We start from the raw sequence: 19,335 nt of genomic DNA, 5'->3' as shown, positions 1-19,335 counted from the left end.
TTTCCCTTGCTAATAACACTTACCACTTCCTTACTGACTGAGTTACAAATTAAGTAACATTGTTGAACATGGGATTAAATTTTGATTTGTTTTATTTTTAATTATTTTATGCATTCTCTCATTTCTAAGATGGGAAAAAATAGAATCTAGTCATTGAAAACAATCTAATCACAAACGATCCATTGGCCTGTTAAACGGCATATTAAAAAAATAAAATTATGCAAAATAAGAATAATTTTTTTTTTTTTTTTTAAAGAGCTATCTTGAAGGACAAATTGATGCACACTAAACTTGTAACCTCTGGGAAATGAGGTTCTTGGGATAGTTGGAGAGGCGATTAAGGGCAAAAGGAATTGTAATGTTTTACTATTTTATACATTTCTAAACTATTTTCCCAAATGAGCATAATTTCATATGCTTAATTATGTTAGTCATGGAAATGATGAAGCTAATTCCTTATATGATCAATCTTAAAAGTAACAGAATATTTTCCCAAATAACTTCTTGGTGATTGTGAAACCAGAAGACGTTTTATGGGACCACATAGCACTTGCTCATCAAGGCACCCTCTTAAGTGTTAGGATTCACTTTCATTTAATTTCATTTCCAGTAACTGCCTATCATGGATCTGTCATATATGAGTGAATTGAAATCTGTCTTGAATTAGTGAAGTTTTCAAGCTTTTGCAACTCATTTAAGATAATAAATGTTTTGTGTGTCATTGTTATCTACTGTGTATGAAAAGAGTCCATTTTAATTTCTCTTACAAAAACTGTATCGTTTTTCCTTAGTTTTAGTATTTTGAATTATAGAAGGAAGTTCAATTAGATCACTTTTTCTGGGTCAAGGAACTCAAGTCTTTTTATTGTTAGTCTTTCTTTTTATTGATGTCACTTTTTACTTTGAGTCATATGTACAGACTGTACCTGTCTTCTCTAAGTACACTACCAAATGTTTAGGTGTTTTTGCTTTAATCCTTTTTATTATCACAGGTCTAGTATATATGCATTGTGGAAAATTAGAAAATATAAATGGCAAAATTTATAAAACAATTGCCACTACCAAGAAGTAACCACTGTAACATTGTATTCTAAGACAATTTTAATATGGTCTAAGGGACATCATTTCTGTCACACATGTTCACAAAGAGATCTTAGGTTGGCTTTCTCTTATACCTCAAATTTTCAGTTCATCATACTCCTATTTCTAGTTTCTCAGAGTAGGCTAAATTTTTCTTTATATAAACTTATTTCAAAAAGGTTCACTGAGAGGAAAAGCAGCATTAGTAAAAATAAAACCTATAGTACCAGTTACTTTAAATAGGTCAGGTATACCAAGGCTATTTTGTAACAGAACATGTACTGAAAATTACCCTCTTTTGAAAGTTAATCCCTGCCTTTATTCCGGACCCTGGCTCTTCCTACGTATGCCTGTACCTTCTTTATGTCTCTTCTTTCTTTAAAAATGTTCAAGTCATTTGCAGCTTAAACCTGTTGGATTGATTCTTCTATGTACTCTAGCTACTTTTTATCTTAATTCTCTTTTAAACAGGAAACCTTTGAATGTTTGCCTTCTACTTCCATTTTTAATATCCACTTGATTCTTAACTTTGTAATCTTTTATTCTCATTTCTACTTAAATTGTTAGAAATTTCTAAAATTGCTGGCAATCAAGAGAAAGCAATGAATAGGAAGTATCCTATATAATAAAGAGGTAATATGCAAATTAACCCTCACGCCCTCACAAGATGGCTGCCTACAACCAGGCCGGCAGGAGGGTTAGTGAGGGACGACCAAACAACTGAACAAGCAGGCTGCGTGGGGCAACCAGGCCGGCAGGGGGGACAGTTGGGGGTGACCAGGCCAGCAGAGGGGGGCAGTTGGGGGCAACCAGGTCGGCAGGGGGGCAGTAAGAGGTGACCAGGCCAGCGAGGGCACAGTTAGGGGCAACCAGGTTGGCGGGGCAGGTGCAGTTGGGGGCAACCAGGCCGGCAGGGGGGGCAGTTGGGGGCGATTAGGCTGGCGGGGGGGTAGTGAGGGGTGACTAGGCTGGTGGGGGGTAGTTGGGGGAGACCAGGCCGGGTGGGAGGGCAGTTAGGAGCAACCAGGCCGGCAGGGAGGGGGCAGTTGGGGGCGGTGACATGGCCGGCAGCAGGTGGCAGTTATTGGCAACCAGGCCAGCGGGGGGAGGGAGTGAGGGGCGATCAGGCCAGTGGGGGTGGGGCAGTTAGGAGCAACCAGGCAGGCAGGCAGGTGAGTGATTAGGAGCCAGCGGTCCAGGATTGTGAAAGGGATGTCAGACTGCCGGTTTAAGCTTGATCCCCGGGATCGGGCCTAAACCGGCAGTCGGACATCCCCCGAGGGGACCTGGATTGGAGAGGGTGCAGGCTGGGCTGAGAGGATCCCCCCACCCCCCACCGTGCACAAATTTTGTGCACCGGGCCTCTAGTCTTATGTAATAAAAGGGTATTATGCAAATTGACCCTATCAGCAGAATGACCAGAACATCTGCTGGACCAGTCATTATGAGGCACACTGACCACCTCTTGGTCCCTTCCCCTGGCCATCAGGCACCAGTCACCCAATGGAAAATGGGGAACTGGGGGTGGATAGTGGTGTGGGGGGGACGGGGCCGGCGGTGGGCAGCTGGGGAAGATGGCCCTGATCGCAGGCCAGGCCTAGGAACCATACCCGTGCACAAATTTTGTGCACCAGGCCTGTAGTCTATATATATAAAAGGCCAATATGCAAAGTGCCCCCTCCGGAGTTCGACTGGGAGAGCGGGAGTGTGATCGCTCGCTATGATGTGTCCTGATCACCAGGGGGCGGTGCGGAACATGGCAGGTGACCAACTGTGGCTGCGGGGCGCTGAGAGAGCAAGGGAAGGGGGGTGGGAAGGTGGGGGAAACTGCGTGGTGGTGGCACACAGGTGGCGAGGGAAGGAGGAGGCAGGGAGGCGGGGAACCTGATCAGCCCTGATTGTAGGCCAGGCCTAGGGACCCTACCCGTGCACACATTTCATTCACCGAGCCTCTAGTTATCATATAACTGCCTGATTTGAAACTTTGGAATCCAAATCCTGCTTAGGACTCAATATCTGTCCCTTACATTTGTAGAGAGCTGTTACATTTGTAGAAAGCTGTACACTTGACTAAATGTGTTATGTTTGTCCATGTATGCACCTTATAGAGGCCTGAGGCTTGTAAGGTATTATCCCCTTTGCCCAGATGGGGAAATTGATGTTCATTGAGGGAAATTACTTAGCTAGTACCCTAAATATTAATGGCAAGGCGGGGACTAACCACATGTGTTAGAGATGGTATATTTTTAGATTTGTTTTGGGTTTTTGTTCATCTTTAGTCTTTGGGCTTGTTCTTGTGGGTGACTGTAGATAACCAAGTTCATATAATTTTGCTTCCTTTCTTACATTATTTTCACTGTGTTAGTTCTAGTAGGTAAACTAATTATTAAGTATCTAGGACAATGGATTTGTCTCCTAAAGACATATGTAATGGTTTCATTCTTCATAAAAGATAACCCAGATGGATAAATCTATGTATGTATTCTTAATTGCAATTGCAATATTTTTACTTCCCTATTTTTTCATAAACTTTTAGTTTGGTTCATAAATCAGAATTACATTCTGTTTTTGTATTATTTTCTTTTACTTTTAAAATTACATTAATGAGTTGACTGTTTAAGAATCAATCTCATAATTCATTCATCTGTCACGCCTCCTTTTTAAAGCTTCAGCACGGAAGGCCTTTTGACAAACCAATATTTATAACAGTTTGACAGCGGGATGAGGAACAGCGTTTGTCTTTGTAACAGCTTGAAGAAAGACCCTTTCCAGGACCCAGTCATGCAGTTACAATCTTGACCTCTTTCTTATGCTGGGAACATACATACAGGAGCATGTGTTTTCTTGTCCCATTGACTGTCCATTCACTTCCCATCTGTTTTTCAGCCTTAAAGGAACAGAAGGGGCCCTCTTCTTATAAATCTGTCTTTGCAAGTGATAAATGATGTCCTGTCTCTTTAAGGGCTGCCTGGGTGGTTTTCCTTTTCTTAAAATATTTCAACTTTTCTAACAAAATTCAGGATAAAATATACTTTTAAGAATAAGAGAAAATAGAAAAGAAAAAGTGATGGATTATTTTAAAACCTCAATTGATTATGACTGACTATTTTACTGGTCATTAGGCTAAAGCTTTCCCAATTAATTACCTTAATCATATTTTAAAAGTTGTATTGATCTTTAGATTGTTCAAAAGGAACAAAAGAATGTGTTCATTTTGAAATAGTGTATTTATTTAAATTTTTGTTGGAGAAAATAAGACAATGTATTCTTAATGAGTTAGCACGTAAAATATCTTTAAAAGATTTTTTTCCACCATACTTTTTGTTGATATATGTAACTAATATGGAGCATTTTATGTACGGGATACAGAATAAAGTAATTCACGGTAGACTTATAATCTTAAGGTAGAATCAGTCTAACTTTTGCATTTAAAAGACAGTTATGAATCCCAATTGTGAATCTTCTGTTGCTGAAAATAAATACTTCTAAGTATAGATATTTATCATTGGTTTCCAAGAATTGAGCAGATATTAATTTATTTTTTCTCCCATGCAGATATATTCATAGAAGTTTACATATAAAAAATATTACCCCAAAAATATTCTTGAATTACTGGCATAAAAAGGATTACCAGTATAAAAAAGACCACTTTTAGACTATTATAGTATATTATATGAAACAACTACCTAGTAATATATCTTCCTCAAATTAACATCATAGTTTATTTATTAATTTCCTGCCTTATCCTAAAAAAGGATTTGAGGCAGCTTACAAAGACCTATCTTGTGCAAAGGTAAAAATGGAAAAGTTAAATGGAAGGGAAGATAAAATTTAGGCAAGTGAAATTTGGAGTAAGATTGGTACCCCCTCCAAATACATGCTCAAGGGTTCTAGATACTTTGCTATAAGAATGCTACAAATTTGCCTTGCGGTTCCTAGGGACTGATACAAAAATGGAAAGCAAAATGGATTGCATGACTTATGGTAACTCTCAAACAACAACATAGCAGTTGCTTAGATGAAACATAGGTATTCCCAGAACACACACCTGGGAGAAAGTTTATCAGTCCTCATAACACTGAGTTGTATGATATAGTGAATCAGATGGCTGTATATAATCATGAATTTTATGGGGCTTTTTCATGTTCTCAATGTCAGCAAATAACATAAGCAATTGTGAGCAGAATCAAAATGATGCAGTTCAGAATATAGCTATTTGGTGTGGCTGATCTAAAGATGAAATCTATAAAACCCAGAGAAATAGATGAATTATGCACCCCCCCATCTAATCTTCCATAAGTAATATTTCTTACAGCTGAGCCTTTTAGTAAGTATCAGGTAGCAGAAAGTTCAAGGTTTTACACTCATTGACATTGACAAATCTGGAATGGTGCTACTCTTTGTTAGTTAAGGGAAGATCTATTAGTTAGCTGAACTGAAATTAGGGTTGCCATCTACTTAGGAAAGTTGAAGGGCCTAACCAATATAAAGGCCTGAGTATTAGGCTACTCTATGTTCATCCATACTGAAATCTTTTGGAGAATTTGGCTTAAAAATATTAAAGTATTTTAAGAGGTTTTGATTATATTAGCCAAAAGGTGCTTGATAGAAATGCTTACAATTAAAAGAGTTAAAAAAAAAAAAAAAGCTAAATTTATTCACCAGTCACTTTGAGTTTTTATATATTGAGTAGATATAAGTTATGTTTTACCTCACAGACTTCCTTTATGGCAGCTTTTTTCCCTCCTAAATGTTATTGTTTTGGGGTTTGAAAATAGCAATTTTTTTAAATAATTATCTTTAATGTTTGAATTAACTACTGGTTAAATCAGATCACTCAACAATGAATGAATGAACTATGAATATTCATGGGCATCTATTACATAGCAAGTACTGTGCTAGGCTGAGTGATTTTAAATGACAGACTTTTTGTAAGTATATGATTCAGACAAGCAGTCCCACATTGATTCCTGGAAAAGGCAGTATAAAACCGATCTTTCTAAATTGAATTATATAGCCCTGTGAGAATAATATTGTCATTTGTGATTGCATTTTTTACTAGGAGCTTAACATGAAATTTAAAAAGATACTAAGTAATAAACAAAAGATAATAAACAAGTTTTAAAAGATGCAATTAAAACATGATCAGTTAGAATAGTACCTGTCAGTCCTAAGTTTGAAAGTTAACATGGGCTTTGGATTCTTCTGACAGATTCCTTCATTTTATAGATAAAGAAACTAGGACTGTGACTTGTCTAAAGTCATAAAGTTGAAGGCAAAGCTGACACTCGAAACAGTTCTCCTGATCACAGGATTGTATACCTTTTAATACATTGTTTTATCTTTCTAAAAATCAGGTAAAATAACTACCCTTTTGATTATTTGGGGGTGTTAAACCAGGATTTTATAACCTTTTTTCCATCAAACACCTTTCATTATTGTGTATGCCTGTAAAGTCTGTTTTAGAAGATTTGTCTACAATAATGAACTTATACTAAATGATTATTATGCAAGTAGATGTAATTCTAGCCAAAACAAAGATTTTCATTTGGACTTTTGAAGCAATGGAAATAACCCAGAGACTCTGTTACCATTTTCACAGATCCCTTATAAATCTGGGACCCCACCCAGCTTTGAAATGACCATACCAATCTCAAATAGCTTTCCAGAACATAAAGGAAATGCTGCCTCCTTCTGTAATAAGCAGTAATCTTATTTGTCTTCATTAATGCATCTGTTTAAAAATAAGTGTGTGTGTTTGTAGGGAGAAAAAAACTACAGGGCCAAGATTGAGAAGATAAGTGTTAGATTTAGTATCTCTTTGACTATCTCTTTGGTTCTTCCTTTCATTAACTGTAAAATGTGCACATTCCTCCTTGTGCTAAATCTAAGATTTTGAGTTAGTTTTGAGAAACTTGGGTCTGATCTCTTATTCACCTTTTTTGTTGTTGTTGTTGTTCTCTTTCTTTGTTTCCCTGTACCCTAGATGATTCCTTTAAACACTGAACTTCTAAAGAGCACTTACTAGTATAGTATAATGGTCTAATAAAAAGCAAGCCTTTTCAGGAACAAGATATAGTACATAATAAGAAATGTTCCTTTAATTTTCCATGCTTTAGTGAACAACTTTTCACAGCAGCATCACACCTACAAGGTGTCCTCAAGCTTGCTATAAAGTGTGGGCAGCATGTTATAAAACAGTTACGTTGAGGCACATTAGGATCCTCAGATGTGTGGTTTGCGTAAAGTCCACTGCATCAGTAAGTTTGCAGCTTGTTTCTTTGTGCTTTCTTTAAAAACATCAAAAGTTGTAAAAGGTTTATTTCAGTGCATGTAGTAATGTTTTGTGTGTGAGTCTTTGTTCCTGTTCTAAACTGTTATTAACCACTAAAGTGAACCTTCTCCTGGGATTGGCCTTTTGGTATTCACAGTGTATTCAAAACCTAATTACAGATTAGTCTATATTTGAGACTTTTGGAACGAGTGTCAGAAGACTCAAAAAGAATTTGAGAGTAGCAGTATCATTTCATGTGGCGATAAAGAGACCCAAACCATGAATGAGTGTCAAATCATGTGAAGAAAAGAAAAAAAGGAAGGAACTTCATTCACTGAGGCTGACGGTTTATGAGTTGGGGATTATAGGAATATTCATGACTCAATCAAGAAGCACAATGAATTGATGTTTGAAATCGTTCATCTTTTAGGTAAACATTGGATAAATGGAAAGTAGACTCTGTATTCACTGCATGTAGAATTGGCTATTTCAGTGAAACAGAAATAGCAGTATCTTAATCCCTTCCTGAGTAGGTTTAATTTATCAAGTAAATCACAAATTTTACAGGAATTCTCCAACTATAAATATTTAGTTCAAATATTTAATAGAAAAGGGAGTTTGCTTTATAATTAGTCATGGTAAGCTGTACACATTTCTGTGGGAAAGTAATTTCTAATGGTGAAATAGCTAAATACACTAAGATTTGGGGATTTGAAAACACTAATCACTGAGACATTAATTTAGAAGGATCCGAAAGAAGAAAGTTTTAATTGCTAGCTCTCAACCTTGATTTTTATGGATAATTCAGTTTTCTGTGCAGTGGATAGCATAATATAAGACAGTGCTGAAAACTTACATCAGAATTTAAAATGAGCCGAAACCGGTTTGACTCAGTGGATAGAGCGTCAGCCTGTGGACTGAAGGGTCCCGGGTTCGATTCCGGTCAAGGGCATGTACCTTGGTTGTGGGCACATCCCCAGTGGGAGGTGTGCAGGAGGCAGCTGATCGATGTTTCTCTCTCATCGATGTTTCTAGCTCTCTATCCCTCTCCCTTTCTCTCTGTAAAATATCAATAAAATATATTTTTAAAAAAAGAATTTAAAATGAATGAATTCAAATGTGGGGAATAATCCTGCTTATTATTTGTAATACAGCTTCCTTATAAAGCCTGGAATCAGTTTCCTTTCTAAAGCTGTGTCCGTGATTGTGTGTGTGTGTGTGTGTGTGTGTGTGTGTGTGTGTGTGTGTGTGTAGTCAGCATCTTTTAGCCTTCTTCATAAGATGCAATCTAATTTGAAGTTTTGTTTTGTTTCCCACTGAGGATTCTGTTCAGTGTTGCTCATGTGATTCAGATGGCCCACCAGCTTGTCTTGCTCTTCATTGTCCCTGTGGACCTTGCCTCCTACTCCCTGGCTTGCTCCAGCTCCTGTGGTCGTGGCTTCTGCCCTCTTGGTCACTGCTGTAATGTCCAAGTTGTTTTGTTTTGTTTCTTGATAACCGATAGTCCTTATTTTCTATGCTATATTTTTTGAAACTGTCATTTATCAATACCTATTGAGCATGTATGTATACTGAGTCAGACATTGTTGTAGATACTGATGATGCTGAATTTTGGGGGGTCCAGTTTCCTACACATATTGTTCTCAGGAGTTTCTCCAAATGTGTATAGTTCTAGTCTGCTCAACAGGTGACAATATTCCTCAGGGGATGATAATGTTTTATATGTGTGTTTTTAGCCATCCCTAGCCATAGAACAACCTAGGAGGTGCTTGGTAACTATTCAATTCCATAGTTTTTACTAAAACATGTCTTATTTCACATAAAACACAAAACTTAAAACAAATATACTGGAAATAATAGCCTTCATCTTGTTACCACTTAGAGTGTACATGTGGCAGCAGGTCTAGTGTGTTTCTGATTCAGAGGAACGCGACAGGCAACTCTCAGACTTAATGTTCTCAACTTTGGCACCAGTACCTGCAGAGCTGTATGAGGACCAAAAAAAGTGTGGGCTTTGAAATCACCCAAACATAGCAGACACTTCATAGACTTGGAATGAGGGTGGGGAGTAAGCAAGGAATGCTGCTCAGAGGCAGGAGATCATCTGTGTCCATGTCACTCCATTAAGTACAATGAATAGGCAAAGGAATGAACAAAGAAATGAATTTTTTTATTTAGTGTTAAAATAACTAAATAAAAAATTTATCACAATTCTTTTGTTTTTTTAACATTTACTTCCACTCTCCTCTCCTCCTCTTCCCCCCGTTACTTCCTAAAATCTTACTAATTATCCTTTGAGTCATTCTTGAGGTCTCAGGGGATGGGGATACAATGTCCTGATACTCTCATTGTAAAATATTAGTAAAAACAGCTTTTTATGGGAAATTTTGAAATTTTTTTACTCTGTGGTATTTATATAATACTCCTTTTACTTTCATTTAGAAAACAAGATGGCTTATCTCTAATTTCGGGAGAATTCATATTTGATTTAGACACCTGCCGTCAAAGTGGCTCTTTGTCCCTTTCAATACAAATAGATGTTGCTCTAAAAGTCTCTTGTGAGGATGCTCCTGTATCACCCTCTCACAGATTGTCCCCTGAGGATGGAAGGCATTGGCAGGGCACAGGGATGGCTAGAGCCGGCCTGCAGCTGCCTGATTGTACTCAGATTGTGGGGCAGATAGAATCAGAGTTCCTCTCCTCATGCTATCCAGTGTCCCAAGTAGAAACAGTTCTCAGTGAATACTTAGAGAAATTGCTGCGGTTCTAAACACCTGTTTTAGATTTCCATGTGTTGTACTATTGAAGCTAGATGATTTTTTTTTAAAGACTTCATACATTTCTAGAATTCTATGAGACAATATGCAAAACACAGTTTTCTCCTACCCTTCCCCCACTTTTTAAAATTCTTTAACTGATGCACTGTATGTACTGTGCGGACCTCTCTAAGTATTCATTGAGGAAAATCAGTGATGCTGTTTCTAAGCAACTAGATAAATTCATTTTAAAGATAAGAATGTGGCCTTATTTTGAGAAAGGAAGTGTGCTTACTGGTTTGACTATTGGTTAAAAAATAGTACAGACTAACAAAAAATACAGACTAAACTTCCAGAAGATGGGTTGCAATTATTTTTCCTAATTTGTCTAGTTTAATTTTTATATAAGGAGTTAATGCTGCCTTTGTGAACACTATTATCATATTTTCTCCTTGAATAATTTTATTAAAACAAAAGGGTTGTTTTTTTTTCCTATAGGTTTTGTGCTGATCTTAAAATGCCAAGAATTAGAACTGTTAAATGACTGGAAAATGACGAATGTGAAGACTGTGTTCTTCATACGCAACCATGATAGGCTTCGTTGAGTTCCTATAATGCTAATAGGAAGTCATATAAAGGACATTTTTTTTATTGGCTGCTTTTCACATGTGCTGTCTCACTAGTAAAAAAGAATACTTCTATCTTTGATGTAAAAATGTAAATGTTGACTGTTAATGTTTTATATGATTTTTCTGTAGATCTAAAGTAGATGCTCTGCATCTATTCCCCTACATCACTAGCTTTGAACAAGTCACTTCACTTGTTAATTCCCACTGATTGGTTAAATTGTGTTCAAAGAACAAAAATATTTGCTACCAAGCCTACTATAACCTACATTTTAAAATAAGAGTTGCATGATTAAGTTAGCAACAAAGTAGAATAAGTCACAACTTTCCCGTATTTAATGCTAGGAGATTGGCATGTTCTGTGAATAGTTTGCATTTGTGAAGGAAATCTTTAGAGAATTTATAGATTTTATTTTGCAAGTCTATGAACATCAAAACAAAACAAAATAAAATAAATAAAATAAAATACGTAAATCTGTTTTTAGTGGCTCTGTTGTTTTTAAGCTTTTCTTCATTCACAGCTCGAATGGTACATTTTTGCATGTATTTTAAAGTGTTATTACCCTTTTCATGTTTGTTGCAAATATTTTCTACAATTTCTTTTGTCTTTTAATGTTGGGACATTTTGACATATAGGTGTACATTTTAATGTGGCCATATTAGTGGATCTTTTTCTTTGTAACTCTTCCCATTACTTTATACCTAAAAAGTTATTTCCCAGTCCAAGACCAGTTAAATACCTGTATTCTCTTTTAATTTTTTAAAATAGCTACATTATTTTATATTTTCCTTTGTTCCAGATATTGCTAACTGTGTCTTTGGGCAGACTTCAGAGAATCTGAGAACTCCTTAAAAATGATATACATAATTATATATATATATATATATATATATATATATATATATATATATATACACACACACACACACACACATTTATTTATTTATTTGTGCATTTTTCTGCGTAAGATTCCATAGCTTTCATTAGAATCTCAAAAGGGTCTGTTATAAATCCCATACCCCCTTTCCAAAAAAGTGTTGAGAGCTGCTACTGCAGGCCACGTGGATATAAGGTGGTGTGTGGTGATAAAGGCATTTTCTCTCCTTTCCCAAACAGTTAAAAGTATCCCAGACCATTTATTGAATGATTATCTTCTATGATTCGTGATGCCTTTGAAAGGTAAATTTATTTCAAAGTTAATATCTCTTTCTATCTCCACAGAGAAAGTTAGAGAAATTCAAGAAAAACTTGATGCTTTCATTGAAGCTCTCCATCAGGAGAAGTAAATTGTAATAAGTGAGTAAAAGTCCTCTTTCTATACTGTACTGATTAAATGCAAAATTTATATTTTAAACTTATTTTAATAGTTTATCATTCTTCTCGACTATATCCTACTTGCTCCTTAATAGTAATTTGAATGGTAGGAACCTCTAAATTTCATGTGTAATGTTTTTTTAATAACTTGATTTCCTTTGAGCTGAACTAAAAATATTCTTTAGAACTCGTTTTGAACAGAAGGTGAACAAACTAAGATATTTTATAATAGCAGATGGCTCATAAATTTTCTGCATGTAAAGAATTGAACTCTAGCTCATTATTTTATTCCCCTTTGTTCATATTTGATGGGTAATTAAGTATATGTTAACTGCAAATCTCTTTATTTGGCTTGACTAAGGATTTCATTAATTGTTCTTAATCTTATTCTCTTACGTTTAAAACATTTAAATAAACCTTTTTCCTGTTTAAAGTAACTTAGAATAATAGCCTTAGAATTTAGTACTCTTCTATATGTGGACTCTCTTAGCGAATTCTGTAGTCTGGCATTATAAATATGTTCCAATTAAAATATTGTATATCAAAAGACTTTTCTTAGTAGCATAGTCAATTGTTAATTATCACTGAAGAATTTTAACTAATAGGTCTTTTGCTTTTATGAAGAAGTGGAGAAAGGGAAAATGCTCTGATTAAGAGATTATTATTTATTTAAAATACTAGAGGCCCGGTGCATGAAATTTGTGCACTTCGGGGGGGGGGGGTCCCCTCAGCCTGGCCTGCACCCTCTCACAGTCTGGGAGCCCTCAGGGGATGTCCGACTGCCACGGAGGTGGGAGAGGCTCCCACCACCACCGCTGTGCTCGCCAGCCGTGAGCCCGGCTTTTAGCTGAGTGGCGCTCCCCCTGTGGGAGCACACTGACCACCAGGGGGCAGCTCCTGTGTTGAGGGGGATCGGGCCGAAACCAGCTCTCCAACATCCCCCAAGGGGTCCCGGATTGCAAAAGGGCACAGGCCAGGCTGAGGGACCCCACCGGTGCACAATTGGGGCTGGGGAGGGATTTGGGAGGTTGGCCAGCTGGGAAGGGACCGCGGGAGGGCTCCAGGGTGTGTCCGGCCCATCTGGCTCAGTCCCGATCAGCCAGACTCCAGCAGCAAGCTAACCTACCAGTCAAAGTGTCTGCCCCCTGGTGGTCAGTGCACGTCATAGCAAGAAGTTGAGCGGCCTTAGCATATCATTAGCGTATTACGCTTTGATTGGTTGAACGGATGACCAGACACTTAGCATATTAGGCTTTTGTTATATAGGATATAATCACTTTATTGTGAGCCTTATCCTAAGCTGCCTGTGTAATGCAGTCAGAACTGGAAGGAGTACAAAAATGTGAAGGAGTCCCTCCCTAGCTGCTCTCAGTTCAGAAAAGGACCTTAAACCTCAAACTATCTGCTTTCCTCTGCTGTTGGGGTAACCTGTTTATGAAAGCAGGCAAGAAAGGGAAACGCAGCTCCGTCCAGCAGTACACCAGCAATGAATGAGAGAGAATGAAGTTAGAGAGCTTTGGAGTACAGCCTTGTGACTTGTTTTGTTTGTCTCATAAGTTAAGACAGATGAACAGATGTATACAGAAACTAAAAACCAATCATCTTTAACACAAGCCAAAAATAATTCATTGTTTTTAAGTGTCTATGTTTGTAAAAGTTTTACACAACTTCAGTGTATGAAAATTTTCTTTTAAAATCATAAAGTATTATGGTATCTCCTTTGTCATCACAATTAATAGCAATAGTTAATGTTAGAGATAAACATTTCGACAGCCTTCTTCATTTGGAAATTCTCTTCAGCGCCAAGTTCACTTGATTTGTTTGTTTGTTTACAAATGTGTTTTGGGGGCATGGGAAGTCATGAATGTCACAGAAACCCCATTAAAAATATAAGCTACATTTCTGTCTTTTTTAATGAAAAGCCAGCCAGTGCTTAACACAGTAGTCCCTTCCCTCAGATGGTCAGCGTGACAGCTAGAGTTACTGTTGCTGCTGAAACAAGTCTTTTACTGCCACCATGTCTGTCCCAAGTGCAGGCCCAGGCGATCCAAAGAGCCAGGCGGCGATGGTATTTGTACATAGAAACCATCCCACTTTCTTTGTTCCCTACTTGTCTGTAGTTTCTGAGGCCCTTCTCATCCCTTGGGGACTATGACTCTGTGAACTATTACAGATATCTATGAATTAGAAAGATTAATGATTTTAATGTACCTTGCAAATCCATTTAAAAGAATAAATCGGGCAAAACGGTAGCCTTGCTTTATTCTGATCATTTTATAAAAGTTACCAAGCATCTTAAAGAATAGTTTCTCAATGGTAGTTTTAACATGTGTTGAGTTCCTCTGCTTATTTTAAGTAAATAACTAATTCCGATACTTGCTGAAAATGTTTATTCCCATCACTATCTTACATAGATTCCATTCCTCCTACTGATCAGTTTTAATATGCTGTTTTTACTTCTTTCTCTAAGAAATGAACTTCAGTATTTTTTTATTTATATATCATGTTTAATGAAATTATATTCATTATAGTAGGTGATATTTTAAATTTAATAAAACTAGCACATTACAAACTTAGACAGTTGAGCATTGGTATTTTTGTGATCATTCAGTAATGTCTCCCCAGACTTAAAATTATCAAATGTGTTTATTTTTACAGAACCCTACTTATTATATCATCACCTCGGCATATATGAAGAAAGAAAACTCCAAAGTCTTTTTCCTGCCTTTTTTCCTTCTGCTATCCCACCTTTCCAAACATAAAATAAAGTCATGGGGTAAAAATCATTCATGTGTGTTAGAGGCACCTAAACCACCAGCTGCCTTTTGAATAGAAGAGCAGGGTAAATGGCACTAGCATCCTATTTTATTGTATTGAAGTGACAAATTGGGATAATGTAAGTGGTATGTCCATTAGGTTCAGTCCTTAGAGATAAGAAACTTGCTCTCCTGCCTGTTGTCTCACTTGTGGTGGCACTTCAACTAATTCATTAGCTGATGTTACTCCACGTCAGTTTCTTTCCCAGAAAAAGAATGCTAGGTGTTTTAAATAAAACTTACAGCAATTTTCTAACAGTTATCACCTGTATATAAAATGATGGTAACCCGCTACGTTGTCTGTATCTGTAGTGTTCTATATCCAGAAACTCTTTGACCACGATAATTCAGTTTATATTCGTCACATGGAAGAAAACTAACACGAGAGCCCCTCAAATCGGGTGATTTGGATTATAATTCCACCAACGTTCAGTGAAAGAGATTTCAACCCTGCGTTGACAGTTTAGAGAGCTGCCTGAGAAGCCGAAGCACTAGCAGCTTACCTATTTGATTCAGTTGATGTTTTTGTACTCTCTGTATCCATTTGAAATTCATTCATTTTGGATGTTGTATACTTAAGCTAGGCTTTCTGTTAACAGTGTTTTTTTACCTGTTGACAGAGCTATTGGGTTGTGACACAGAACAGGGAAGATTAAGAATAATCAATTGACTAATTACATTTAGACTATTGTCAAACATTTCACCTAGGCATCAGGAAAAGGCCTTCTTTCATATGACTATTTTAAATAGAAATTATTTCAACAATTAGAATAATGTTGACTATCCTCCTCTTAACATTTAAAGGAAAATAATAATATTTAATTTATTGCAATTCAATTACAATAACACCCTCACAGCATTTTCATGTTTTATAAATATTTCTTATTGGCTAAAGGGCTTTAAAGCAAAGAAATAAGCCATTTTTTATTTAAAGTGTCTTTCTCATTTAACTCTGCTCTTTGCTGTTATCTCATTACCTATGTTATTCTAATAAAAATACCCATTGTGTGAAAGTTTTTATTTTACAGTTTACTTAATTTTACAATTTTCTTGGAATTGTGTTTTGGTAACAGTTCCTTGCCACCCGGCATTTTTTTTTTTAATTTATCATCAATATGTCCTTCATCATGATCTCTCTCAAGATCTGATACTTAATGTGCAAGTTTGAAGGATAATCACGAAGGACAGAAATTTAGAGTCCAATGAACACTTGTTTCATACTGTTCCATGAGCAAGGCAGACCCAGCTTTCAGGAGCTGGTAGCAAGCAAGTACATTGTTATTTGGTAGAGGAGTGGTCAAGAACATTTCCTGTCTTTTAGATTTAGGGATCGTAGGTAAAAGGGAAGGGGGCTCCCCTGTGAGATGACCTTCCTAGTTAATTTCCTCCAACTAGTGCTGGCCAGTAGGTAAACCCCGCACTGAAGCAGACATCATGCAATTATTAATTCTTTTGTAGTTGTACAGAACTTTACAAATCTATTTCTGAATCAAAAAGGAAATAGGACCATATTTATTTCTAGATAGGAAAAAATGCCTTCATTTGCATTTCCACTGATTTCTTCCAAGAAAAAGGCTGATGTTAAGTAAGTACTTTTATCCCATCCCCTTGTATAAATTTAAGAAAGGGGGTAGGGTGTCCTTATTTCTTTGAGATCAGTATTTGTAATTTAAATATATAAATAAATGATAAAAATGAATATTATTAAAAATCCCATATAGGAGTCCAGACGTTTTCCCATCCTCCTCAGTAATATGACATCTCATGGGTAATATATATATTTTCTTTTTTGCTGATCTCATACTAAGCATGCTTTTTTTTTTTATTTTGGAAGCTAGGTACTTATTAAAAGCAGATGTTAATAAGAAAATAAAATTATGATTCTCAACAGTAAGTCCTCTGTGTTGTGTCTGTAGTTCAAGAATTACAAATGACTCAGATTTAAACAAATCACTTCAGAAATTCAATGTACAGAAGTTAAATTCTAACTAGACTAGGAATTATTTGTTTTTCATTATTTGGGATTTGCCAGAAAATAGCGTGAACAAAGCTGTGTATGGAAGACTGAATAACTGGAAGTAAATTATATCTAAAATGTACTCAGTCAGGGTCTCGATTTAAACAGTCGGTCTGGAGGCAGTGCACAGTAGGAAACAGGTTCTTGTGCTTTGTGGCTGAACCATCCGAGCTGTACTTATAGGTGGAGCAATCGCCCTTTTTTAGTAGCTTAATTGTCTGCTCTCTTTGTATTATCCCCATTTTCCAGCCTTTGTTCCAACAGACTCCTTCCCACAACAGCCTCCAAGTGAGTAGGGAACATTGCAGAGAGTGGAGCTACCTAACCTTAAGATTTGGGAACTTTACATAGGATAACACTCAGGATGTAGCTTAAAAAGATAAATCCCTTATTTAGTTCATCATTTTCTATTTATTTATTTTAGATTGATTTGTCTGTGTAAAGAAATATGGTATTTTAGTTTTCCAGTAAAGGGGATCAATGTTTTTTATCTCAATTTTCTAGGCTGGTATAAGCTCTAGTTTCAGTTCCTTTAGCCGTATGGAAATGTGCTTGCAAATATGCTTACCTTTTGAACAATCATGGCTATGTTTAAATTCTTAAAACAACCTTGTTTTTACTTGTCACTATGAGTGAACTTTGTATTATTTTTTTTTAAACCTTCATACTACATGTAGATGTTATTGCAACTTACATTTTGCCTGTGCCTGTGGCTTTCACCCACAAATGCTGTATGTTGTACCTATTTGAAGGTCATTTGTGTAGATTAGTAATTAAAGATCTTATCCGAAGAGATCATCTTTTAAGAGTTCTCTGTTTTAATGAGGGAGGGAGGGAGAGACAGAGACACCTCTGCACCTACGGTCACATTAGACCCCACAGTATAACCAAATTCATGGTATAGCAAGCCTCTAATGCGGCTCTTTTGTCTCTGGGTGCGTTAATTTCACGGGCCTCACATTTCACAGTTGTAATCATATGGTCACACAATTCTTTCCTGTCTTGATACTTGTCAAAACATTTTGGTGGTTTTTTTTTTTTTAATAAAATATATCAAAAATGTTTTTAAATTATATTTTGCTGCTATTGCCAGGATTTTCACTAATGATGCCAACATGTTCAGTTAGTTATACATGAGGCTTATTAAAAGGCATAACTGAGCCTTAACACTGGAAGTAACCTTAAATATCACTGAGTTCCGTCTATTGATTCTCCCATTTCTCATTTTCTATTCCTCCTAGAACTATGTTCATAAATGATGCTTATTAATATTCGTTGATCACTTGATGTGTGAAATGAGGCAGAATGTGGACGTGCCTTCTCCAGGATTCGTGTCCATTCTGCTGCTCACTGTTGGAGTAACACATAGCAACCTAGCAACAACATAGAAATGAGAATTTTAGCCACTTGTCAAAAATAGGGTCATGGTTTACATGATCTGGCGCTTGCCAAAGCTTGTGAAACTGCTAACATTTGTGAAAGTATGTAGGGAACAGGTTAATTCCACCTTCTTGCTTTGCTAAAGTTTATCTGTGAATTAGGCTAAACCAGTGGTCGGCAAACGGCGGCTCGCGAGCCACATGCAGCTTGCGAGCCGCGGTTTGCCACTCTGCTGACGGTTTGCCGACCACTGGGATAGGGGCTTAATCACAAGGAACAACAGCCTGTAATTATTGGAATCGAGAGTCTAGAATCCATCAGAAAGCAAATAGCCTGGAGTTACCTTTACCTACCTCTTAATTTATCTACTATCATGCCCGGGGCTTTCACCCACAAATGCTGTATGTTGTACCTATTGGAAGAAAATGCACAGTATCCTTTGGAGAAGTAAAACCCAATGACATGTCTCTGATATCACTTAAGTTCATTAAAGAACGGATTCCTAGATAATTCAGTTACAGCTAAGTTTCCTGCTCTAGACAAAGAGAACTCAAGACCTTACCTGTTTCTTTCCTTCAGCTGCCAGCAGATGTTGAAATTAATTTACCTCTTAACAGATGAGCCTGTCCATTTTTCTGCTCCCTTAGTTGTGTTTCATTTTCGTTTTTAATCTCTTTCCATTCCTCTTCACATAAGTCATTAACAAAATGCAATGCTTACTTACTATTTCTCCGTTAAGAAATGTCTTTGTCTACTAGAGGGCTTATGTGAAAGTTCTCACACCTGCAGTCAGTGATGCTCCGGGTGCAACACAGCCAATACCCTGTGTACAAATCAGTTTATAATATAAAAAACCAGAAGTCACCTAACCTATGCCTTAAGAACACCCCCAGTGACGATTGTGAACTCGCCTCCTAGCTACCCTGAGGAACACTAACCGCAGAAGGTGGTACCTGATGTTTGTTGAAAGAAAAGGTACACAGTAGATGCCTCAGTCTGCAGCCATTCCAAGGATAGGAACACCTAACCAAAGGCCCATTATAAAGAGAACTCAAAGAACTAGCCATTTAC

The 19,335-nt window shown here is 36.9% G+C and overlaps 1 protein-coding gene across 4 annotated transcripts in view; it reads left to right on the top strand.

The window, feature by feature from the left end:
* The window catches only part of OPA1 (OPA1 mitochondrial dynamin like GTPase), a 96,036-nt gene extending 78,354 nt beyond the window's left edge, over positions 1–17,682 (top strand). For all 4 annotated transcript variants that reach the window (XM_080655304.1, XM_080655302.1, XM_080655301.1 and 1 more), the window contains 2 exons: positions 11,959–12,033; positions 14,710–17,682. In XM_080655304.1, the coding sequence (XP_080511430.1) occupies positions 11,959–12,023 (65 nt within the window). In that variant the 3' untranslated portion in view covers positions 12,024–12,033; positions 14,710–17,682. The remainder of the gene's footprint in view (positions 1–11,958; positions 12,034–14,709) is intronic.
* Positions 17,683–19,335: the final 1,653 nt, after the last annotated feature.

The sequence above is a fragment of the Plecotus auritus genome (assembly GCF_963455305.1).
Source record: "Plecotus auritus genome assembly, chromosome: 2".
In the NCBI taxonomy this organism is placed as follows: domain Eukaryota; kingdom Metazoa; phylum Chordata; class Mammalia; order Chiroptera; family Vespertilionidae; genus Plecotus; species Plecotus auritus.
The sequence above is the reverse complement of the archived record's forward strand: the minus strand, read 5'-3'. Positions and strand labels throughout refer to the sequence as shown.